At 38.2% G+C, this 26066-nt stretch overlaps 2 protein-coding genes and 1 long non-coding RNA gene across 15 annotated transcripts in view; 2 read left to right on the plus strand and 1 right to left on the minus strand.

The window, feature by feature from the left end:
• LOC125965140 (uncharacterized) overlaps nucleotides 1–4270 on the plus strand; it is a 44689-nt gene extending 40419 nt beyond the window's left edge. The window contains exon 3 of the long non-coding RNA XR_007478696.1: nucleotides 1720–4270. This is a non-coding gene — a long non-coding RNA (uncharacterized LOC125965140). The remainder of the gene's footprint in view (nucleotides 1–1719) is intronic.
• C2CD3 (C2 domain containing 3 centriole elongation regulator) overlaps nucleotides 1–22413 on the minus strand; it is a 131539-nt gene extending 109126 nt beyond the window's left edge. For 4 of the 9 annotated variants that reach the window (XM_033405690.2, XM_033405691.2, XM_033405696.2 and 1 more), the window contains exons 1-6: nucleotides 22175–22413; nucleotides 19303–19572; nucleotides 16787–16944; nucleotides 10598–10821; nucleotides 9752–9999; nucleotides 117–249 (exon numbers count right to left, since the gene is read on the minus strand). In XM_033405690.2, coding sequence (XP_033261581.2) covers nucleotides 117–249; nucleotides 9752–9999; nucleotides 10598–10821; nucleotides 16787–16944; nucleotides 19303–19572; nucleotides 22175–22229 — 1088 coding nt within the window. In that variant the 5' untranslated portion in view covers nucleotides 22230–22413. Of the gene's footprint in view, nucleotides 1–116; nucleotides 250–9751; nucleotides 10000–10597; nucleotides 10822–11594; nucleotides 11661–16786; nucleotides 16945–17618; nucleotides 17660–19302; nucleotides 19573–22174 lie in introns of those variants that run through there. The other 5 variants (XM_004279783.4, XM_033405694.2, XM_033405692.2 and 2 more) reach the window with 5 other exon arrangements.
• Nucleotides 22414–22619: 206 nt separating this feature from the next.
• Nucleotides 22620–26066, plus strand: part of PPME1 (protein phosphatase methylesterase 1) — a 103508-nt gene continuing 100061 nt past the window's right edge. Inside the window, exon 1 of one of the 5 annotated variants that reach the window (XM_033405704.2) lies at nucleotides 22620–22945. In XM_033405704.2, coding sequence (XP_033261595.1) covers nucleotides 22845–22945 — 101 coding nt within the window. In that variant the 5' untranslated portion in view covers nucleotides 22620–22844. The remainder of the gene's footprint in view (nucleotides 22946–26066) is intronic. The other 4 variants (XM_033405701.2, XM_033405702.2, XM_033405703.2 and 1 more) reach the window with 4 other exon arrangements.

The following is a 26066-nucleotide window of genomic DNA, read 5'->3' on the forward strand; positions in this document are numbered from 1 at the left end:
TAAGAATTACTTGTTCAACATTTCCAAGATTATTCAGTCCATATCTTGACAAAAAACATATGCTAACAACTACCAAGAAATTAACTATTGGGGTTCACGTTTATCCAGTAACTTACTGTGTAGATGCTCTAAGAAAATCTTCATTCATAGAAGGATGAACTTCTTCCAACAACATGCTAGTATCTGGGCTTGATTTCATTGCAGAAATCACCATGGCATTACGCAGTTTATTGCCTTGTTCTAACAGAGCTGAAGAGGGCAAAACAAAACACAGAAAATCTAAAATCCAACAGAAATACTTGAAACATTTAGCACCTTTCCTTCTCTCACAGGACTTACCATAGTGTACTATAAATGCTTACTTGTCTGCCTTCCCCACTAGCTTGAGAATCCCTTGAGGACATTCACCTTACAAATGTTTACTGAGCTTCTATCACGTGGACCGTTTTAGATGTTGGCATTACAGCAGTGAATGAAGTCTCCATTATGTAGAGACTGACCGCCTTTACTGGAGTCATTATATACATGCATTGACTCTTCCAACTGGTGTTTGCACATAATAAATTTAGTAATAGCTACATAATATATTATTTTTGTATCTAGCTATCTTACTGAATTCTCTTATTTGTAACAGTTTTAATGTCATTATTATTTAAGGAACACTAACAACTATATCAGCTAAACTGTTAGGAGTCATAGTGATAATCTAGTCCAAATGTATACTTTTATGGATGAAGAAAAGAATACCAAAACATTTCTATGACTTGTCTAAGATCATACATCAGGTTAACAGAAAAGTCAGGATAAAGTCTTTAAACTTTCTGATAGGTAAAATTTCTCTCATCCCTAAGCAACAACAACAATTACAGAGGATAACATTTATTGAACCCTTACCACTTCCGGGGCACTACTCTAAGTATGTTATGTATAGGAACTCATTTAATCCTCCCAACAATCCTCTGAAATAGGTACTATCATTTCCTTCATTTTCCAGATGACAAAGCTGAGGCACAGAGGATATGTAACTTGCCCAAGTTATGCATGCAGTATAACCAGGATGACTCTACATCCTATGATTTAACCACTATATATATATGACCCCACTTTTTCTTAGACTTCTTTTTAAAAGCTTAGGACCAGTGGTATTATTTCAAGGAACACTGGGAAGAATTATTATTTTCTTGAGGTTCCACAGTTGCTTAGGATGTAGGTAAGACTAGATACCAAATGCCTGTCCATCTTGGTCTAGAGTTTTATAGCTTCTAAAAATAAAGAAGACATGGCAGTCAGGCCAAGAAAATAATAAGCCAAACAGATCCATAAACATTCAACATTTGTTAGCATAAAGAGTTCAAAATATAGCTTAAAAACTCAAAACCCCAAACCCAAAAAACCCTGAAATATTGTATGTTCAATGTGTTATGTGAAAGTATAAGTAAAAGAAAAATAAAGATCACCATCTGTGGTAGGCAGAATTCTACACTTGATCTTAGCCAAAAGGCCAAAAAGTGATGTAGGCAGAATTCTAAGATAGTTCCCCCCAAATTTCCAGCCACTGGTATACAAATACCTTCTCCCAGTGATTCAGTCATCTAGGTATTGCCATAAAGGGATTTTACAGATGTAATTATGGTTCCAAATCAGTCTACCTCAAGACTGGGAGATTACCTTGGTGGTCCCAAACCTTTACAAAGCAGAATTTTCTCTGGCTGTTTGCAGGATATGAACTCAAGAGATTTAAAGCATGAGAAGGATGTAATGTTTCATTGCTGTCTTGAAGATGGAGAGGACCACGTGGCAAGAAATGCATGTGGCCTTACGGCCTTTAGGAACTGAGAGTGGACCCTGGCTGACCGCCAGCAAGGAAATGGGACCGCAGTCCTACTACTGCAAGAACTGGATTCTGTCAATAAGAATGAACTTGGAAGTGAATTTTCCCTCAGAGCTTCCAGATGAGAATTTAGCTTGGCTGACACCTTGATTGTAGCCTATGATACCCTAAGCAGAAAACCCAACCATAACTTGCTGGACTTCAGATCCACAGAACTGTGACTAATAACTGGGTATTCTTTTAAGCCATTAAGTTTGTGGTTACTTGTTATGCAGCAATAGAAAACTAATATTCCCATTAATGCCACTACCCACAAATACTGATTAACATTTTGATATATTCTGGATAGGTTTTTTGTGTGTGTGTGTGGCTACGCTGGGTCTTCGTTGCTGTGCACGGGCTTTCTCTAGTTGCAGCGAGCGGGGGCTACTCTTCGTTGTGGTGCACGGGCTTCTAATTGTGGTGGCTTCTCTGTGTGGAACACAGGCTCTAGGTGTGCGGGCTTCAGTAGCTGTGGCTCGCAGGCTCTAGAGCGCAGGCTCAGTGGTTGTGGCGAACAGGCTTAACTGCTCCGCGGCACGTGGGATCTTCCCGGACCAGGGCTTGGACCTGTGTCCCCTGCATTGGCAGGCAGATTCTTAACCACTGCGCCACCAGGGAAGTCCCCCGGATAGTTTTTAATCTATGCATACATACATCTATATATGTATGTGTGTGTGTATATATATAAATTTTTTCTTTTGCAAAAATGGTATATTATGTATACAGTTTTTTTGAATTTTTATTTTTTTATACAGCAGGTTCTTTATTAGTTATCTATTTTATACATATTAGTGTATACATGTCAATTCCAATCGCCCAATTCATCACACCACCACCCCCACTTTCCCCCCTTCGTGTCCATACGTTTGTTCTCTACATCTGTGTCTCTACTTCTGCCTTGCAAACCAGTTCATCTGTACCATTTTTCTAGATTCCACGTATATGCATTAATATATATTTGTTTTTCTCTTTCTGACTTACCTCACTCTGTATGACAGTCTCTAGGTCCCTCCACATCTCTACAAATGACCCAATTATGTATACTGTTTTATAACTGCTTTTTCACTTAATAATATGAATTAACTTTTTCTATGTAAATAATGGCTATATAAGTATGTATTTTTGTTTTTACTTATTTAAAAAAAAACCTCTTTGGGATTCAGTCAGAAAATGGCTGTCTTGTTTATTCAGTGAGAAAGGGTGAGGAAAACATGGTCTGCTAGCATTGAAAATTTGGTTAAGGAAGCTTGCTATGTGACAGGAAGCCCTCCTCCTTTTAGTTTCTAGTTAATACTTGGCTTAATTTGATATGGTTTAAAGTTCTTTAATGAGGTGGGCACACTCAATAAATGCTTTATGAATAAAGTAGTTAATGACAAGCAGTGTCAATAATAAATTTCATTTGATTTCAGGGCCATGTAGAAAAACAGTTTTTCTACTGATACCCAAAATGTCCCTAGAGATATTTGGTACTTGGTACTTTATAATCTAACCACACACAACTATATTTAATTCCTTAAACACAATACTTCCTTTGTGCTCTCAAAGTTCTGCGTATCTGACTCCATCAAAGAATTACCATGCAGTATTAAAATTGTCTATCTCACCCAAACAACTTTGAGACGAGAGATTGGCTTTTGTTGGTCTTTGTATGCTCGGTACCTAGTATATATCAGGAATTTGATTAAATGTTTCAATAAATACTTCCACTGTTGCATATATCATACAAAATTGTACTGTATCTGCTTTAGAGTCTGTTTCCTTTACTACAATGCATTCATTAAGTCAGGGACTATCTTATTTATCACTGTAACCCCAATACTCAAAACAATGGCTGACACAAAATAGGCACTCAAAAGATATCTGCTGAATTGAACTGAGCTTAAAGTTTTCATCCCTGCTAAATAAAATTTCCCTGGGAATAGTAATATTTTAAGAGTGACTTAATTAGTCATTAACATTTGAATAGGAATAGGTACTTAAGATACTTTACAATAGCAGGTTTTTAAAAAGAAATAAACATTGCAGACAACAAGTAGGACAAATCTGAGCAAGGGTGGTCTATTCATTGGCCTCCAAGTGGTTTCTTCCTTGAAACAGCCATTCTTAGAATAGTTTCTCTAAAGTCTAAGGCATGGCAACAATACCACCTTAACTCCCCTTAAGAGGAAGCTGGTTCCACACTAAAAGAGCTGTCATGGCATCTTCCTGCACCTCAACTCAATAATTATTTTTTTAACACAAGGGAAGGGCACTTAGCTGAGTTCATGACAAACGTTTCCCTTGTTTATTTCCTACATGCCATGGGCACAGCCCCTGCTAAACAGGGAGGTACACAGCTTTTGGTTTTTGTTCCTACTCCTTGTTATCTATTCTAAACCCCAACTCTTAACAAACTTATGGTTATCAGTGGGGGAAGGACAGGGAGAAGGGAGAGTTAGGGAGTTTGGGATTGAAATGTACACACTGCTATATTTAAAATGGGTAACTAACAAGGACCTACTGTATAGCACAGGGAACTCGGCTCAATGTTATGTGGCAGCCTGGATGGGAGGGGAGTTTGGGGGAGAATGGATACATGTATACGTATGGCTGAGTTCCTTTGCTGTGCACCCGAAACTATCACAACATTGTTAATTGGCTATATTCCAATATAAAATAAAAAGTTAAAAACAAAAAACAAGAAAACCGCCAACTCTTATAAGCAGGATGTGTAGTGTTTCATAAATTCTAGCTCGATGACTAATTCAGCTCTGTCCCCCCCCTTACTGGTATGATGTCAGTATAATAAAGACCAGGAAGATAATTAGGTTTATGTATTTGTTATAAACCTCCATGACTAGCTTTAGACCTACTTACTAAAATGACCCACTTAATCTTAGTGCTCCACGGTCTTGTGGTTGGAAGGGATCTTTAAAGATCACATCTGTCTACTTGATGATTTAATCCCATCTGTAAGAGTCCCATGACAAGGTTATCCAGCCCATACTTGATGATTCCCAGTGATACAGAATTCACTATCTCTTGAAGCTATCCCTTCCCACTTTTGCAAGGAAGAACTATTAACCCAGACTGAGTCACAATCTGTCTTGTTTTATCTTTAAACCCAAAGATCCTAGTACATCTTATGGAAGAAATTTGCACATTGGCAGCCCATGGGTTGCACCTGGCATATTTTATTTGGCTTGAACAGTTGGCCAGCATAGTCTTGATTTTTAAAAAAAGCAGGCCTAGGTAAACAAGGAACCTACAGTAGAATGAAGCAAAGGACTTTGCTGTACAGTTTAAGATAATGATGAACTGGAGCTGAGAAGCAGCTGTCCCGTTTGATAGGGCAGAAGCTCCCTAACTGTGAGCCTGTGTCTTCATTTTAAAATGGGGATAACAATCCCAACCTCACTTGGTTTTTGTGTATAAGGCACTTGGCATAGTAGGTAGCACATAATGAACGTAAGTAAATGGTAGCTGTTTTCTTGAGGCTAAATATCTCTTGGTGGTCCCTTCCCCAGTCTAGGTACTCTCCTTAGAAGGAACTCATCTTCTATAGATCTTTAATATTAACTTCTTAAAGAAGACTTCCTTTGGAACTTCCCTGGTGACACAGTGGTTAAGAATCTGCCTGCCAATGCAGGGGACACAGGATTGAGCCCTGGTCTGGGAAGATCCCATATACCGCGGGGCAACTAAGCCCGTGCGCTGCAACTACTGAGCCTGTGCTCTAGATCCCGTGAGGCACAACTACTGAGCCCATGTGCCACAACTACTGAAGCCTGTGCACCTAGAGGCTGTGCTCTGAAACAACAGAAGCCAATGCAATGAGAAGCCCACGCACCGCAACGAAGAGTAGTCCCCCGCTCGCCGCAACTGGAGAAAGCCGACACACAGCAACGAACACCCAATGCAGCAAGAACAACAACAACAAAAAAAGTTAAAAAAAATTAAAAACTCCCATTTACCATTGCAACAAAAAGAATAAAATATCTAGGAATAAACCTACCTGAGGAGACAAAAGGCCTGTATGCAGAAAATTATAAGACACTGATGAAAGAGATTAAAGATGACACAAATAGATGGAGAGATATACCATGTTCTTGGATTGGAAGAATCAACATTGTGAAAATGACTATATTACCAAAAGCAATCTACAGATTCAATGCAATCCCTATCAAACTACCACTGGCATTTTTCACAGAACTAGAACAAAAAATTTCACAATTTGTATGGAAACACAAAAGACCCCAAATAGCCAAAGCAATCTTGAGAAAGAAAAACGGAGCGGGAGGAATCAGGCTCCCTGACTTCAGACTATACCACAAAGCTACAGTCATCAAGACAATATGGTACTGACACACACAAAAAAATAGATCAATGGAACAGGACAGAAAGCCCAGAGATAAACCCATGCACATATGGTCACCTTATCTTTGATAAAGGAGGCAAGACTATACAGTGGAGAAAAGACTGCCTCTTCAATAAGTGGTGCTGGGAAAACTGGACAGCTACATGTAAAAGAATGAAATTAGAACACTCCCTAACACCATACACAAAAATAAACTCAAAATGGATTAAAGACCTAAATGTAAGGCCAGACACTATAAAACTCATAGAGAAAAACATAGGCAGAACACTCTTTGACATAAATCACAGCAAGATCCTTTTTGACCCACCTCCTAGAGAAATGGAAATAAAAACAAAAATAAACAAATGGGACCTAATGAAACTTCAAAGCTTTTGCACAGCAAAGGAAATAATAAACAAGATGAAAAGACTACCCTCAGAATGGGAGAAAATATTTGCAAATGAAGAAACTGACAAAGAATTAATCTCCAAAATTTACAAGCAGCTCATGCAGTTTAGTATCAAAAAAACAAACAACCCAATCCAAAAATGGGCAGAAGACCTAAACAGACATTTCTCCAAAGAAGATATACAGATTGCCAACAAACACATGAAAGCATGCTCAACATCATTAATCATTAGAGAAATGCAAATCAAAACTACAATGAGATATCATCTCATACCGGTCAGAATGGCCATCATCAAAAAAATCTACAAACAATAAATGCTGGAGAGGGTGTGGAGAAAAGGGAACACTCTTGCACTGTTGGTAGGAATGTAAATTGATACAGCCACTATGGAGAACAGTATGGAGGTTCCTTAAAAAACTAATAATAGAACTACCATACGACCCAGCAGTCTCACTACTGGGCATATACTCTGAGAAAACCATAATTCAAAAAGAGTCATGTACCAAAATGTTCATTGCAGCTCTATTTACAATAGCCAGGTCGTGGAAGCAACCTAGTGTCCATTGACAGATGAATGGATAAAGAAGATGTGGCACATATACACAATGGAATATTACTCAGCCATAAAAAGAAACAAAATTGAGTTACTTGTAGTGAGGTGGATGGACATAGAGTCTGTCATACAGAGTGAAGTAAGTCAGAAAGAGAAAAACAAATACTATATGCTAACACATATATATGGAATCTAAAAAAAAAAAAGGTCATGAAGAACCTAGGGGCAAGACGGGAATAAAGACACAGACCTACTAGATAATGGACTTGAGGACACGGGGAGGGGGAAGGGTAAGCTGTGACAAAGTGAGAGAGTGGCATGGACATATATACACTACCAAACGTAAAATAGCTAGTGGGAAGCAGCCGCATAGCACAGGGAGATCAGCTTGGTGCTTTGTGACCACCTAGAGGGGTGGGATAGGGAGGGTGGGAGGGAGGGAGACGCAAGAGGGAAGAGATATGGGGACATATGTATATGTATAACTGATTCACTTTGTTATAAAGCAGAAACTAACACACAATTGTAAAGCAATTATACTCCAATAAAGATTTTAAAAAAAAAACTCTAAGTCAAAAGCAAAAAAATAAAAAAAACTTATAAAAATAAAAAAAATTAAAAAAGAAAGAAGCCTTCCTTTGCCAACATACATAAAACAGCATTCTATCCTCTCTTCTTCCTTGCTTCATTTTTTTCCCATTGCCATTATCACTATCTAACACTACATACTTACTTATTTATCTAATTTATCATTGGTATTCCTACTAGAATATAAGATCCGTAGGGGAGGATTTTGTGCCTTTTTAAAAAATAAATTTAAATTGCTATATTCTTAACACCTCGAAGACTGCCAGACATTTAGTAAGTGCTGAATAAATAACTGCTTAATGAGTAAACAAATATTTTATCAAAGTCTGCTGCCCAGGTCTACACAAAATACTCCAGGTGTGAGAATGACAAGTGCTGAGTATAGTCAGGCAATTTTCTTTCTTGTTAATGTAGCCTAGGGTTGCATTAAAGTCTAAAATTAATATAGGGACTTCTCTGGTGGTGCAGTGGTTAAGAATCTGCCTGCCAATGCAGGGGACACGGGTTTGACTCCTGGTCCGGGAAGATCCCACATGCCATGGAGCAACTAAACCTGTGCACCACAACTACTGAGCCTGCACTCTAGAGCATGCCATCTACAACTACTGAAGCCCATGCGCCTAGAGCCCGCGCTCCGCAACAAGAGAAGCCACTGCAATGAGAAGACTGCGCACCACAATGAAGAGCAGCCCCCGCTCACCACGACTAGAGAAAGCCCATGCGCAACAACGAAGACCCAATGCATGCAAAAACAAAAAAGTAAAAAAAAAATAAAAAAAATAAAATTAACGTACCATAATCAGAGTATATTTTTTAAACTAGGGGATCATAGACATTTTAGTTGAAAAAATATTAACACAATGTCTTTCTTCATTAAAAAAAATCCTTACTAATGTAAATTTTGTATCCACGTAGTTTTTTTTTTGTCTTTAAACTAGAATTTATTGGTATACAAAACTCCATTTCATAGATAAAGTGGCACATCTTTGCAGCTTCTATTGCACCAAGTATTGAAGATTAAAAACACACAAAAAGAAACATTTGGTTTTGAAAACACTGCAAATAGCCAAGTACAGTACTTTGGTAAATAAAAAATAAAATGGTTCAGAGTAACACAATCTGAGGAAAGAAACATCCTGGAGGAAATGAACTATGGACATCAGACAATGGTCGCATTACCCCTGTCCAGCTCCACAGATAAGGCAAGACTTGCTTAGTCTATGGATCATGACCCCACAGAGGTCCAAGTAGTTTCAATTTAAAAGACTTTTCTACTAAAGCTGCAGATATTCCACTTTGGAAATTTTACTTGTGAGGATGGAGACAAATTTATGTCATGCTCTTGATGTCACAGAGATATATGGTTGACCATTACAGTGTAACATAAGGTACCAAAATTGCTTTTCATATAATACCACTACCTAAAATGAGGTAATACAACCTCTTTCCTATTTCCTTTTTAAATTTCAGTGTAAGCCCTTACACAGGTAAACCGACTCCTTTCTACTTCTGTTTGGCTGTCAGTCATATTTAATACCCAGGCGTAAGATCAGCAGTTTCTGTGCACTGAATGTTCCCACTGAAAACAACAGTTTTCAGAATATGAAACAAGTTTAGTACTAGTCTCTGAACAATGGTATAAGTAAATTCTGATGATGAGACAAAAATCTTATTTGCTTTGAATTATCTAGAAAAAAATCAGGACTAATATTTTTCTATGATAAAGGCTTTCCTCCCATACCCAGGTTCACTTTAAATGGTTCCTTCCCTAAACTTAAAATTATAAGTGCCCAGTAATTATTTAGAAGAAACTCAGTGGTTTAATAGAGCTGCCCTTAAAAGGTTAGAAATTCTGGACTCTAGTAAGATATTCACTTGCATTTGGCTATTTAGTTCAAACAGAAGTCTTGGTTCTCTTTGTAGGTTGCCTAATGAGCAGACTAATCCCAATAAATATAGCTTAGTCTCAGTTCACAAATATATACATACCTAAAAGAAGGTTCTTGGTAGGAGGGTTGTTTGAAGAAAGAATGCATGAGTCACTGTGACTCTTGGCAACTGTCCTAATTTGAGGCCGCAATTCAGAACTGTTGAGAAGGGACATCTGCTTCTGTGGGGCTTTGCCTTTCAGAGTCATAGACTCTAAACTCTGTCCTGAATTAAGATGGTGCCGTAGTCCAAAGAAAGAGTCCTTTGTTGTATCAGAGTTCTCTGCAAAGTACAAGTGGTCCTTTCCCCTGTTTTAAAATAAAGGAGAACTTCAGCAGTATATTATCCATTATGGTAACATTCCACTTTGTCAGAGAAAGAAAGTGGATCAGTGGTATATAGCAGTGTAGCTCAGGCTTTGTAAATATGTTTTTCATTTCCCAAATTAAACAAATAATAGATGTTTTACCTATCATTGTATGGTTTGGCTAAAGTGAGACAATGAAATAAAGAGCTCAGTGCTGAGCCTGACACAAAGCAAACGTCTGATAATTATTTAAAATCAAAATCTGTTTCTCTTCATTCCATTTCACAAAACACTGCCTTTTCCCTCTTTCCCTTCATGTACACCTATCATGGCATCTCTATGTGACTTAGACATACTTACTTATCTGTATATTGGCCTCCTCACTAGATTGTGAGCAATGTTCAAAAATAGGAATTGTGTCTTATCAATTTCTATGCCTAGCAACTGGTACTGGACCAGAAACATATTGAGTACTTAATACTTATTTGCTGAATGAATGACTACCTTTAACCTTCTACACAGCCACAAATGAAAGACCGAAATTATGAGTACACTGGGAGTTAGCAGACAGTCTGACTGGTATTAGGTGTGGTAATTACCTTGGAGTGGTTGACCTACTGCTGTTGGCTGCTAACTCTTTTCCATCAATTTTGGTGGTAGGGATCCTCTGAGGCCTTGATGGAACCAGAAACTGAGTATTGCCTGCTTCAGTATATTCTCTGAATCCTTGTTCAGATAAAAGCACATTTTCTGTCATGTCAGTGGTAGGAAGAGGAGTGTAGCTGTCAAAAGTTTCTGACAAAGGCTCCAGGGCAAGTGAGACCTGAAAGGGACATGTAATGTATCAGAAGTCTTTTTTTTTTTTTTATAGCATTGATTAATTTTAAGACTCTCTAATATAAATTAATGGCCCTGTTCCTTATAGGATCTAGTTCAAATTCCTGCCTACCTCAGAAGCCTCATCTCTCACTGTGTTCCTCTCCTCCATCTCTCTCTCCTGGATATACCAATTACTTAGAGTTTTCTAAATGTACCTTATATTTCATTCCCTTATGCCTTCACGTGCAAATTTCCTCCAGCATTACTTCCTCTGTGAAAACTTCTTTGTGTCCAGGCAGAGATGTTATGGCCACTCCTTTTTTCATGTTTCTACTTACTTTGTATCTATCCATTAATATAACCACTATTTATTGAACACTTCACAATAGGCCAGAAAGTGTGCTATGTTCCTCACACAGAGAAGCTGATGTGATGATATAACTGTCAGGAAAGTATATTATCCTAATTTGAAGATTAAAAAAAAAGCAGAGGCTTAAAGGAGGTATTTGTACTTCCAGTTTATTTGTTATCCTGATCAGATTATGAATTCCTTGAAGGCATGAACTGTCTTATTCATTTTTCTGTAGACTAATCAGTGTAAGTATACACTTAGTGTACAAGTATGCATAATAATGACTAATGGTCTGAAAAATAAAAGAATGACATAGCACCTGTTGCATCCTTATTGCTAGCTATTTGAGAAAAATAAGGCCCTAGTTCTATGCTGGGGATGAGGCAGGGTGAAGAGGGAGGAACATTAAAATGAAAAGTAATTACGTGAAGTTTCCTTTATCGTCCAACTCCTCTGAATTCAGGCACTCTACTAAAATGCTTTCCAGGTCTCTGAAAAGCCCAATGGAGAAAAGCCTACTGTAGGAATAAAAAATAAAACAGAGCCTAAAGCAAAACTTTAGAGAAGAAATTGAAGAATGTACTCCAAAAGAAAAGAAGAGCAGTGTGGAAAGTTCAGTTACAATGACAGACAGCAGAAGGAATTGTTCAAGTAGCCAAAGAGAGTCACATAATGATGAATGGCCTAAGACAAAAATGAAAGATTGCAGTTAAATATTTTAAGAAGTCTCTGGGAAGGTCAATGGAATAATCTATGTGGAGAAACTGCCAAGGCATAGACTCAATAAACACACTTGAGTCTTGATGAGGAGAATTTTGTTCATGAACTAGGTAGCATAAAGTCCTTTAAATCTATTCATCATTAAGATTTTCTACAAAGACAAATGACCGGAATGCAGCGGGATAAATACTTTGTGCAGCCACTGCTATAAGAGGATCACATAAAATCCTGGCTGCCCAAATATAAGTGTCAGAAAATCGTCCCTTGCCATTCATCACTTGCCAAAAGACTGCCACTTTATTCTAGAAACAAAGGAGACACTGAGAATAAAGGCTGCGTCCCTGGCCTTAACAATAACCTGCTGGCTGGCCAGAGTTTTGCTTTATCCCTAAGCAAATTGGAACTAGTCTCAAAACAACTCAAAGGCCTTTACTACCAGTGAGAAAGAAAAAGAAAGTCCAGTTACCCGCCACACCCACCTTACAATCAAAATATAGGTGCTGGCCTAACTCCTGTGTTCAATTAACAAATATTTGTTGATACTAGTTCAGTGCCAGGCTCTGTGCTACCTGCCTGGGGCAAAGAGATGAATAAAACATGGAACCTGACCCAAAGGATCAGAGTATCTTTTAGGGGAATTTAAAAAGAAGTAATTGTAATATAAAATGGGGAGTTCTGGGATTATCTACTACATTTATAACATCTGATATTGGAGAGAACATATTAGTATGTCTATTTTTCAGACTTATGCTAGTCAATATAGCATTTTAAAAGGTTTCAAAATTATTTAACAGTGATTAAGAAAACAGATTTTATGTAAAAATTTGAATTTCTGGCTTCTCTTGAAAAATCAGAAGATCCAGCAATGCTGGGTTTCCATCCCATTGTGGCAAAAATTAGCTGGAGTAGACTAGTGGCTTTAGTCAGGGTATGTGCTCCAGTTTGCAAAGTCCCCAGCCATGTCCCAACAGGAGGTAGAGGGACAACTTCTGCTTATCATCACATTTGATCTGCTACATTAAAAAAAATATATTTAACACAGTAAAATGGACATTTTTGTAAATACACACTTCTATGAATTGTAATCTATGTTTAGATCCATGTAACCACCACCATAATTAAGATATGGAACACTTCCATCACCCCCCAAAAACTCCCTTTGTAGTCATGCCCTCTTCTCACCTCTAACCTCTAGCAACAGTTGAATTTGATAAAATTCAATACTCATTTATTATCAAATCTCTCAGAAAACTTGAACTTTCTCAATGATAAAGGGCATCTATGAAAAACCTGCATCTAATACCATATTTAATAGTGAAAAGACCAAATGCTTTCCTCCCAAGAACAAGAACAAGGCAAGGATATCTGCCTGGTTTCATGCAAGACAAATGGATGAAAATTGTGAAAATTGTGTAATGGAACACAACTCTGCAAAAGGGAATTATTGATACACAAAGTAATATGGATGAATTTCTAAACCTGGTTTCTTTCCATTATTCTATTAATATTTCTTTTTTTTCCTATTAACATTTCCTAACCTAGTTGACGAGCCAATGGGTGTTCACAGTATGGTTATTTTTATATCTTATACATCTAAGATATTCTTTTGCATATCTATCTCTATTTAATAAAAAAAAAAATTAAATGAAATAAAACATGTAGTGCCTAATATGTGGTAGGCATGCATATAATAAGTGTTGCTAATGGGAATTCCCTGACGGTCGAGTGGTTAGGACTCCGTGCTCTCACTGCCAAGGGCCTGGGGTTCAATCCCTGGTCGGGGAACTAAGATCCCACAAGCAATGCGGTGTGGCCAAAAAAATAAATGTTGCTAAAAAAGTTATCAGCATGAATTCCTTCAATGTTATCCATCTCAAAATGTTTCTCCTCTTTCCCTCCTTGTTATAATTCCTCCATTCCAAAGTTTACCACTATCAGTTGTGTTCTTAATAGAAATTCATTCCCATCTAATTCTCTCCAAGACCTTACTTGCTCAATTATCCTCTTTTATTTTCAATATCTTTCTTCACTTGCTTTTCTCTTGGTCTACAAAACAAATCAGGTCTCCTATACTCTAAAAACGGCTCAGCAAACTCATTCTGTAAAGGGGCAGAGGGTAAATAATTTAGGCTTTATTGCACATTCTTCTTTTTTTAAATGATCCTTTAAACATATAAAAACCATTTTTAGTTAGAAGGCCAGATTTAGTCCACTGGGCAAAGTTTGCCAACTCCTCTTCTAAAGTAGCAACAAACTTCTCAATTCTGCTGCCCACTATCAATACTTTCCTCTCCAATTCAAGTAAATTTGGCATGTCCCTGTCATGTGCCTAAGTACCATGTTAAGTGCTTCCATATTTTTTTCATATCATTTAATCCCTACAACAATGCCATACGGTAAAAGTTATTGTCTTCATTTTATAAAATAGGATACTGAAGCTCAGAGAGTACAAATGAACACCAGAAATGTTTTCATAACCAGTTTTTCCATGTCCAAGTCTTGTGCTATTTCCATTAGGTCACACTACATCTCCCTCTCTTTGCTGCCATTTATGTGGGAAACAGAGAGAAATCTCTAACTGTTATTTCTACTTCTTCACTGTAATTACTACTTATTTACTTATTCCATAATCTTTCAAAATCTTACCTCTGTCTCCAAGGCTCTATTAAAACAATTCTCTAAAGAACCCAATGACATTTAAATAAAAAACATACAAGTATTATTTTATCAACTGACATTTAAATAAGGGAGGAAAAAAGATGCACCACCTTAGAAAACAGTCCAGTAGTTCCTCAAGGTTAAACATACTTATCATATGACCACAATTCTACGCCTACAAAAAACTTGTATGCAAATGTTCATAGCAGCATTATTCATAAAAGTCAGAAAGTGGAAACAATCCAAATGTCCATCAACTGAAGAATGGATAAACAACATGTGCTATAATATATCCATACAATGGAATATTATTTAGCTATAATAAGGAATAAAGTACTGATTCATGCTACATGGATGAACCTTGAAAACATTATGCCAAGTGAAAGAAGCCAGATACAAAAGGTCACATATTATACTACATCATTTATTTGAAATGTCCAGAATAGGCAATATATAGAGACAGAAGGTAGATTAGTGGTTGCCAGGGGTTGGGGAAAGGTACAACGGGGAATGACTACTAATGGGTATAGTGTTTCTTCTTGGGGTGATAAAATGCTCTGGAATTAGATAATCGTGATGGTTGTACAATCTTGTGAATACACTAAAAACTACTGAACTGTATACTTTAAAAGGGTGAATTTTATGGCATATGAATTATATCTCATTTTTTTATATAGGGAAAAAACCTACCTAGAATTCTACACTCCAACTGTTTCTATTTTCCCTTGTTTTTTCTTCCCCAGTCATTAATCATATGCATATATGTGGGTATAATTTTAATTCTCTTTTGTCATCAATCCAAAATAATTTTCCATGTTGCTACACAATCATAACTATATAATTTTATCTTTTATGGAAACAAAATATTCCACTAATAGATGATTTAAATATCACTGAATGAACTGTTTTCATTTTTTCAATATTAAAAGTGCATTTCCATAACCAGTCCAAAGCATGTAACTTTCCTCTCTTTTTATGGTATTTCCTTAATATAAGACCCCAGGGTAAATGATATATGATAATTATTATGGCTCTTGAAACATAATGCCAAACTGTTTTTGCAGGTCTGATGCAAATCTGTACCATTATCAGAAAAGGAGGAGTAAATCAGTCCCATTTTACCATGAAGTTATCACCATAAGGTGTCACTATCTTTCAATATATTATAAATAAAAATATGATAAATAGAATATAGAAAATGTTCAGTTCTTTTACTTAGTTAAATCTATTTCTGAACTTTATTCTCTTCCTTTGACAATTATGTGCTTGTGGTTTTATAATAGGTTCTTACATCTGGTAATGTTATATGTTCTTTCCTCATCTTTTTTGAACTGTTTTCTTATATACCTGCTTAAATTTCTATACATATTTTAGAATACATTTGACAAGGTATAAATTTCTCAAGGATTTGAATATTCAGAATTCTCTAGGAAGAACTCCCAGAGTCTCCCTCAGAAAGAGACCCTTCTATGTTCTTTCCCACCATCCTGTACATATCTATAGTATATGTGTATCAATATCACACTGCGTTCTACTTGTTACTCTCTTCTATTTCCTCCTACCTGACTTTGGAAAACTAACTGAAAGGCCCATCTCTTATCTTTGTATCTTAAGTTAGTGGCACATAACAGCATATCAAAAAAATGTAGGCTGAATCAATGAATGAACAATCAACAACTGGTTATGCACTTCTAATACTGAAAAAATGAAAACAGTTTATTCAACAATATTAAAATCGTAGTCTGTTGACTCATTTAAGATACCAATTAAATGCCATTACTGCTTGGCACTATGTTAGAAGCTGTGGGAAAAACAAAGAAAGTAGAAAACACTGTCCTCTCTCCCAGGGAATCTAGAAACTAAAAGGAAGGGAAATTAAAGGGAAACTACAAATACAAAATTTTGAAGACTATGTAGGATTATAACTGAACAATGATTATGTAATTCATGTTATTCTAAATTTAATAAAGAGTACATTTATTAATAAATAAAGAGAAGAATGAGTGCAGTAGGAGCTGCGAAGGTCTCTTGGAACTTGAGATGGGCAGCAAAGAACTAAGAGGATATGGATAAGTGGGAAATAAGTACATGACAGTCTGGGTAAAAACATGAACAAAAGCACGAAGTGGGAATTTGCATGGTATGTGGGAGTCACGTACCTACCCATTCTACAAACAGACTCAACTATTTGTGCCCCCAAAGTTTTATTCTATGTAGCAGAGAATTATACTATTTTTACCTGGAGTTCTCCAAGTTTCTTAGATGTTGGTGAAACAATGGTAAAAAATCCATTGATGTGATGGGTTGGAGAAAGCTGGGCTAGTCCACTGATCTGAACTCTACCAACCGGAAGATGTTCAAGTTTGGTGATTACTTCCAGCACCAGCACAGCCATATCTAATCAGAAACAATTACAACATAGGCAGACATTTTTCATTTACGTTTTTTTGGAAGTGGAAAGAGGAATATACATTACAAAATTTTTTTACTTAAAAAAATCATTTTATTTTCAAATAAACTATGCACTTACCATATCATTCAGGGGGTGGGGAAGAGTGAACCCAAGATCAAAAGAACAACAAAGTTTTAGAGAAGAGCAATGACAAATACCTCGAATGGAGAAAAAAAATTACATAAAAATATTTAGAATATCAAGTATTTGATAAGGAAAATACCTTTGAGAGAGTATATATATTTTTTTTACATATTTGGCAAGGACTCAGACTTTAGTTTTGAAATAAAAAAGCAACAATAAAAAAATTCTCAGTTTTTAAATTCTCACCATTTCTAGTTTTGAACTGGACAAAGGGCTTCTCTTGTATAGATGCATGGGTTGGTTCCTGCCTCTCAGGAGTATTTTACTGCTTATTTCTCAATAATATCTGGAACACTGAAAGGCTGAGAGCACTTAGAACTAAAGGGAATGGAAATAAACTCCTTAACTGTATTCGTCAATTGGTTGCTTAGACTTAACCCCTTCATGGTCCTAATTTACAGCAGGAGAAATAAAATGCATGCATATGCAATCTGAGATTATTTCAGGACAGTGTAACTTCTGAACATTTTCTTACCAAAGTTGAGAAAGTGGTTCATTTTCACCCTTTGTTCAATGCTGTAGTGAAAAGAGTATTGGGTTTACAATTAGAAGATTTGTGATTGTGTTGTGGCTCCAACATTCACAAGCTACTTCTGTGTAAGCCACAGCTGTCTATAAAATAGGCATCATAATACCTATATCATGGCTGTGTGAGGCATGGGAGTATTGCAAGTAAAACACATAGCACAGTATCCTTTTATATGGCAGCTGCTTAATGCTTGTTATATGACTTTAGGCAACTTACTTAACATATCACCGTCCCTGTCTTACCTAATCATGCAAGTTCTCTGAAAATTCTATGAGCTAATGGGTATAAAAGTGCTTTGCAGACTATAAAATAACGTGCATATATAGAATAAGGGAAATGTACCAACATTTGTTGGTTATTTACTAACAGCCAGGCTCACCCATGTCTCATTTCTTTTCTTTTTTTTTTTTTTTTTTGCGGTACGTGGGCCTCTCACTGTTGTGGTCTCTCCCGTTGCGGAGCACAGGCTCCGGACGCGCAGGCTCAGCAGCCATGGCTCACGGGCCTAGCCGCTCCGTGGCATGTGGGATCTTCCCAGACCGGGGCACGAACCCGTGTCCCCTGCATCGGCAGGCAGACTCTCAACCACTGTGCCACCAGGGAAGCCCTCATTTATTTTCTTAATGAAATATCTATGTGTATCTTTTAAAAGTTCTTATCACTTTCTACCTACTATTGTAACTGAACTTCTTTGTGCATTTAGTTAGAATTAGACACCATTCTGATTAAATTTTTTGATTCATTTTTGTAATCTCCACAGTGTCTAGCACAACGTCTAGCACATGCTAAGTGTTCAATACATATTTTTTGAATAACTGAATTTTTTTTCTTTATATTTTGATGTCTTCAAAATTTTCTTCTTGAAAGAATGCAAACTTAAGGACAAGTTAATCTTTAATTCACCTCTGGCTCTCCGGTATTCTTAGCCCAGCAATATTTACATGATAAATGCTTAATTTTTACTGACTTGAACTGAATTGATTTGATAAGTCTACCATCCAAAATGTGTTTATATGAAAACTTGACCTGAATAGAGAAATAACACAGTACATTTAGAATGCTTTCCTTTAACAGAAATGAAGAAATTTTAGCTCCTGGTTCCAGTAGAGGGATCCTCCCTTCTCTGAAAACCTGTACTATTAACTCACTAAATCACTCATTGGCATTTAGCATGTATTATCTTGTATCATATAAATTTTGTATCTATACCATCTTTCCTTGAGCATAATGTAAGTCCCAGAGTACAGACTACAGTTATTCCTTAAAAAAGCATGGTGTGGTGACAAGTGCATGAGTTTTGGGGTCAGAGAGAAGTGGGTTCAAATCCTAGTTTGGCCATTTGTCAACTATGTAACCTTACAGAGGATTCATTTTATTTCTCTGAACCTCAGTTTCATTGTCTATAAAACAGAGAAAATATCTATCTTGCAAGGTTATTAAGGATTAGAAATAATATGTATCAACTGGTAGCACATAGTATACTCTCAATAATGGTGGCTATTATAAAACCTCTTTGACTCCTCAATAATTAACAATGCCATAGATACTAAGTACACGATAATACCTATTGTTAACAACATAATCACATGCTTATTAGGCCTACAGGTGAAACGATAAGACAAAAACATACCTGTTAGATAAGAGGTAAACTGCTTTGGACCACAGCGAATAGCATAACGTGTAGTTGTTCTCACAGCTTTTGGTTCGGTCTGCAATGAATCCCTGGGACAAAAGAGTGTTCCTTCTGATGTTTCTCCCCACCATCTCACTCGAACAAGTACACAAGCAGGAGGCTTTGTAATCTTCCATATGACTTTATTAACAGTAAGTTTCAGAAAGCAGCGCAGCTGGCCTTCAACCAGGGGTGGTAGGCTTGTAGATGGAGAAATGTCACTTAAACCTGTGGAGGAATCCAAGAATACTAAGTCAAAATTTAGTCTAAATACAGAAAACACATAATCTGCTTTTTGAATGAAAACACACATTTTCATCTCTACAGAGAGAAGGCTTATTCTATTTATTCTATTTTTTTGCGGTATGTGGGCCTCTCACTGTTGGGGCCTCTCCTGTTGCAGAGCACAGGCTCCGGACATGCAGGCTCAGTAGTTGTGGCGCACAGGCTTAGTTGCTCCATGGCATGTGGGATCTTCCCAGACAGGGGCACGAACCCGCGTCCCCTGCATCGGCAGGCAGACTCTCAACCACTGCGCCACCAGGGAAGCGCTCTATTTATTCTAATACATGAGAAGTAACTAGCAAACCAGACCATAGAATAACCTATCTGGTCACTTAAGCCACCCTGACAACTAGTTAGTATTCAGGATTTGATTCAGGTTATTTTAAGTAAAGAACATACCAACTTAAGACATGCTAATACAAACTCCTCTTTAACTGAAAGATATTAAATGAAAAATACAAATACAATGATAACAGTATACAGGTTTAAAAAAATCTATGAAGTAGTTGAAATTTTTCTTCCAAGTACTGTTGTTCTGATTATTTCAATGTCCACAGTTTTTAAGATATGTTATCTTTACCTAATTCTCTTACTTTAAAACCATCACTAAACATAAAACAGCAACAACTGTCAATCAGTTCTCAAATGAAGTCTACACTTTACAACTCAGCACTTCAAGAAAGACCACCTTAAACTGTGTCTTTTCTTCCTGCCGATATCACACAATGAGGACAGAAACTATCATCTTCAGATTATGCCATTATCTTTTAGCACAGTGCTGGGTTCATAATATTTTTGGCTTTTAGACAGATAATAAAATGTAAATGAGGCAATTCATCATGGCTTTCTATAAAGCTTTCCTTTAATGACCCTGATTGTCTTCTATTCACGGTATCTTCTAACCATGACTTAGAGGAGATTTAAGAAGCCATTCCAATATTACACACACCTTTCTATTCCTCTCACTTTTCCCTGGGGAGTGGTCATGCCTCACAAGAAAAAAATATACTGGAGTCTATCAGATCAGGAATTTATATAACTAATTCTTTGGATTTCTAAAGTGAACAGCCTCTCTGCTTTCTTTAGTGAAGAAAAGACCCACCATAATCTTTATGGATAACTAGTTTCAATATAAAAATTATACACAGGTGTGTACATGAGTATTACTGTATATGCATGTGGTATAATGAGGACATTCTTACGTTATTTCTATTTTGATTTTCCTCCTATCAACCAAATATGCTTGACTGGTTTGACATAGGCAGCACGAGCACTGAACACTTCCACACTTCTGTTTCATATCCTCCCTTCATTCCTGGAAGGAAAGGCATTGCCTCAAAACTGCCTTAGTTATCTTTAAACAGTTTGGATACTGTTTATTCCCAGACTGCAACTTTAGTCCTCAATCCAATGGCCTAATGCACTATCACTACTCCTAATACCTCTTTGCCTATACTATAAAATGGAGTCACCCAGTTTTTTTGTTTTGTTTTGAGGCAGCCCTGTAGAGATTCCATTTCATTTCATGATCTGCCCTGGGTTCCCAGGGTGACTGTTCTTGCTGCAGCTCACATTTCCCTGGTCTCTTCATAAGCTTGCTTCTTTTTGAGCAGACTAACCTGATGAGGTCCTCTTGCTACACACTCTTCCATCACCTCAAATCCTTCACAGTAACCCCCCCCCTTCAACCCTACCACACTGTCACTCCCCAGTCTTTCTTCCTCTCTCCTCCACAACTATCTTTTCCCTACTCCCACCTGTAGCCCTTCATGATTTATGACTGTCTCACGCTTCAGTCATTCAATTAACATTTACTAAATCCTGCTTCGTGTTAGTTCTTGGGGATTCAGTAATGTGTAACACGTGATCCTTGCCTATTAGGATTACTGACAGACTCTCCAACTTATTTTTCTTCCAGTTCTATGTGAACCTGCAAAGCTATACCTCTCCCCTCCCGTCCCCACACATTTAACTTTTATCAAAAACACCCCTAAGTCATAGGGATTTAAAGTACAGCACAGTGACTATAGTTAATGATAGTGTACTGTATATTTGAAAGTTGCTGAAGAGTAGATCTTAAAAGTTCTTTTCACAAGAATAAAAAAATGTAACTATGTATGGTGATGGATGCTAATTTTACGTGGTAATCATTTCGAAATATATACAAACATTATGTTGTACACCTGAAACTAACATAATGTTATATGCCAATTATACTTCAATTTTTAAAAAGTAAAAACAAAACAAAACATTCCTACAATTTTTTTGTTCCCTTCCTCTGTAAGGGTCCCCTTTTAGCCTTCACTTCGTCCCATTTATTCACCCACTTTGCCCCCTACTCCAGCCCCTATATCCTTTCCATTCGCGGGAGGGCCAATTGCCCTTTTAACCTTCTGATTCCCTGGTTATTCTCCCTCCGCAATCCCTTTTTTTTTTTTTTTTCTTTTAACAGGCTGCTGTGGGAGGTCTCCCTAGAATGCTTCGCGGCCTGCTCCCCCAACTCCGCCCAACTACGCTTTCCTCAACCTTTGGTCGCTCATATTACCTCTCTTCTTGCGGCTACTGTCGCCCCCAGGCCCCGGGGCTTTCCGTTGTTTCATGACGAGCCCCAGCTCTTCTTCACCAACTCAACTCCGGCCCCAGCACCTAAGCCGTACCCTCCCGCCATCCCCTCCCACGGCGCTGGCGTTCCCCGGCAACCGGCGCCGCTGGGCAGCTTGGGAGGCAGGAAGAAAGCGGCTCTTCCTTTAACAGCCTCTAGGAAGCCAAGAGAAAGGAAGGCGCCGACTCCTTCCCGCCAATAGACTACAACACCCAGGTTGCTTTGCTACACTACCTCTGCGGGTTTGGACGCTGTCGCCTCCAGCTGCGCAAGCGCAAAGCGATAAGCCCTTTGAGGACTCCATTGCCCAGGGTGCATTGCCTTCAGTGACGCTTCTCTTTCCGGCGAGGGTCGTCTAGTTCTCCGCTTGGAATCTGGGGGATCAGAGACTCCGTTACCCAGCTCCCTTTGTGGAGGCTGGTGCGCACTTCCGGTGGAAGCGCTGGGGCGAGGGGGTGGAGTTTACGGAGCCGGTGGGCGGTGCTGCTGGTAGCTGGGTGCTATCCAAAGGCGACGGGGCGTCGCTAGGGGAGCGAGCTGTGTGACCGGTTGGGCCGCACTTAGCGTGGGACGAAGCTTCGGCTACTGTTCGACTGCCTGCGGCCTCCCCTTCATGTCGGCCCTCGAGAAGAGCATGCACCTCGGCCGCCTGCCCCCTCGCCCTCCTCTACCCGGCAGCGGGAGCAGTCAGAGCGGAGCCAAGATGCGAATGGGGTACGTAACCCGTACCCCTTCTCCCTAGAGGCCAGGCCCCGGCCATTGGAGAATGGTGTCTCTGGGCGTTTAGAACGGCACGTCAATGGAGCCTAAGGATAGGAGAGAATGTTGGCGGCGGCCTGGAGACGTTTAGATGAAATAGAAGGCAGATCTGGGGACTAGGGGAGGCGCCAAGTCAATGGAAATTGGAGGATAAATAGTATTGGAGGGAGAAGGGAATGAGGCAAAGATTGAGGAAGCTGAGAGGATAGTTTAAGACATGTAGGAGGCACCTCCAGAGAAGGGGTGGAGGAGGTTTGAGAAAAGGGAGAAGAGCGGTGACAAAGGTGGAGGGGAAATCTGCCAGGGATGGTTGAAGGAAATGGGAAACGATGGAAAGAAAAGTTGAGGGGAATTAGGAGAAGAACTTGGAAAAGATTTAGGAGGAGAAAATCTTTATCTAGTTTCTCAGAGAACTAGATAATAGAAAACAGCTGGGGGAAACAGAGAACACCTGAGGCAGGGTTGGAGCGGAAAAGACAACCAGGGCGCAGAAGGTTCTAGAGAGAGTTCCTAGGGGTGTAAGAGGCAGATTCTGGGAGTGAGGGAGTGACTTAGAGATTAAGTCTCTTAAGGGGTACTGAGAAAGTGTGGAGAACAGGGAGAACACAGCCAAGAAGACAGTTAGGGGTGATAGGAATGTGCTGAGAAGTGAGGGTAGGGAATAAGGGGAGGAGTGAGGAGGGAGAGGGCTGAGGGGCTTAGAGAGTAACCATGGGCTCCAGAGATTGAGAAATGACTAGGAATAGGGTCTAGTGAATGGCGTGCTGCAGAGGTAAGGCCTGGGAAGCTTAAAGAGGAAGATTTGGGAAATTGATTTTTGCTGGGCAAATAGGTCTGGCAGAAGCTATGTACTGATCTGATAAGATTCAATTAATGAAACACTGAGAGGAGCCACTTAAAATGTTTTGAGGGAACCATCGTTTACTGGAATGGGAGGAGCTGTGTTGGCTTTGGGAATTTAGGTTGCTGAATGGCTTGGGCCAGGTTGGGGGATACTAAGGTGTAGGAGAGAGAGTGTAATGAGCTGAACCTGGGAGAAGTAGAAGGCAGAGGTAATTGAACAGGCAGTTGGTTTTGAGGGGTATTTGTAGTATCAGATAGGATTCTGGAGACTAGTGACTGAAAAGAGAAAAGGGGTAGGAAAAGTACTTAGGTATGTGGTAGTCAGGAGTGTGTGTTTGGGATTCTAGAGATGGGTTGGTAGACATTCTTGGAATAAGGACTAGAGAAGAAAAACCTTAGGTTCTGAAGATTAATATGTACAAAAACTGATCGAAAAGGAGATTTAGATGGGAGATACAATACTGTGAAAGCATGTCCTAGCAATGAAGAGAAAGGAGAATCCTGTAAATTAAAACAGTGGAGTAGAGGGGTGGTGAGAATGGTTGGAAAAACTGGGGAAGGAAACTAAGAATTGAAGTGGAAACCTGACCATGAGACACAGTAGAAAACTGAGAAAACCTTGACAAGTGAAGATAGGTCGATGGATGCACAATACAATGAGGTGGTAGAAGCCTACCTGTAAGGTAAAATGAAGATCGTTTTGGCTTTGGAAGACAAAGGTAGGACTGTAACATGATTAAGGAGGACCTGGAAGCTGATCCATAGGAGATTATTTGGGAAAATTAACCTGGACTATAAAATTAATGTAACATTTATTGTTGATATGTATCTTAGTTGCTACCTTTCTTAAACTAAACTTTGATCTTTCAGTATTCCAGCACTCTTCTCTAAAATATATATAAAAATACTAGCTTTTTAATAACCATATGTCCTTCAGATAAGTTAGAGCTTAGCTTCTCACTTTATCAAAAGTTCTCTGAAGATGAAGAACTGAAGAAAAATACTAAGAAAAAGTAAAATCAACTGATTAGATTATTAGTAACTTAACCTCTTTAAATAGATGCTTTCGTCCTCCTAATTTAGGTTAACTGCTTATCCTGGAAGATAAAGTTCTTTAGAAAAACGCTTCTTTATAGTACTGTGAAGAGAGGAGCATATATTGGTGAATTTTATGTGGTCCTCAAGTAGCTTATTTTCCTGTATTTTTATTTCCTACTTCCTTATTGGAACATAGGCATGCCTCATGTAAGCCTAATGTTAATGATAATGTAGACTGTCTCCTCTTCTAGAATCATAAAGCTGGAAGAGAGTCTCTGAGACCTATTGTGTTTTTTGGATTCATAGTTGTTATCATTGGCAATACTTAATTTGAGTTGTGTGTCTTATTCCTTTGCAAATACTCTAGGATTCAGTCTTCCTTTTTCCTCAGTCAGTCCTGGTTTATGAAGTCTCACGTCTACCAATTTCAAATTATCCTTCTTTATTTCTAACTTCTTCTCACTTGCTTTTTTTTTACTCTTTCCATCTTTTCCACTCCCCAGTCCATCTCTTACTCTCAGGTTGGACCTGTTCCTTATATGACTTACTCTTTCACCTATTTTTCATATTCTCTTGCCTTCAGTTTCAGTAAACCTTATTTAGATATGTTTGCATATTCAGGGTGGTTTTGAGTTTTTGGTTTTTCCTGAGTTTCCATAGTTTTGTTTTTCCAAATGGATTTAGTAATTCCAGAGTATTGCTGGATAAAGCAATAATAACAATTACTTTTTTTTTTCTTTTTTTTTTTTTAAGTGAGTACTATGTGCCAGGCATTGTGATAGTAGCTTTATGTATGTTATTTCTCAGGTAAGGCCTGAAATCCTGGTTTTATTGTTCCTTGATAGATGCCAGTAGATGATACCCAAAACAGTGGTTTTGAACTTTTTAATTAAAGATTTTGGAGCTCTGATTTTAGAGCCCTACTTGCAACTGGTATTAGTCTGTTAGGGTTGCCATAACAAAAATACCGTATTTTTTTTCTTAAGAGTGCTAGAGGCTGACCAAGATCAAGGCACCAGCAGATTCCGTGTCTGGTGAGGACCACTTCTTAGTTCATAGATGGCAGTCTTCTCGCTGTGTCCTTACATGTGGGAAGGAAGAAGAGAGCTCTGTGGGGTCTCTTTTATAAGGGTACTAATCATATTTATGAAGGCTACACCCTCATGACCTTATCACCTCCCAAAGGCTCCACCTT

The sequence above is a fragment of the Orcinus orca genome, chromosome 8 (genome assembly GCF_937001465.1).
Source record: "Orcinus orca chromosome 8, mOrcOrc1.1, whole genome shotgun sequence".
Taxonomy (NCBI): Eukaryota; Metazoa; Chordata; class Mammalia; order Artiodactyla; family Delphinidae; genus Orcinus; species Orcinus orca.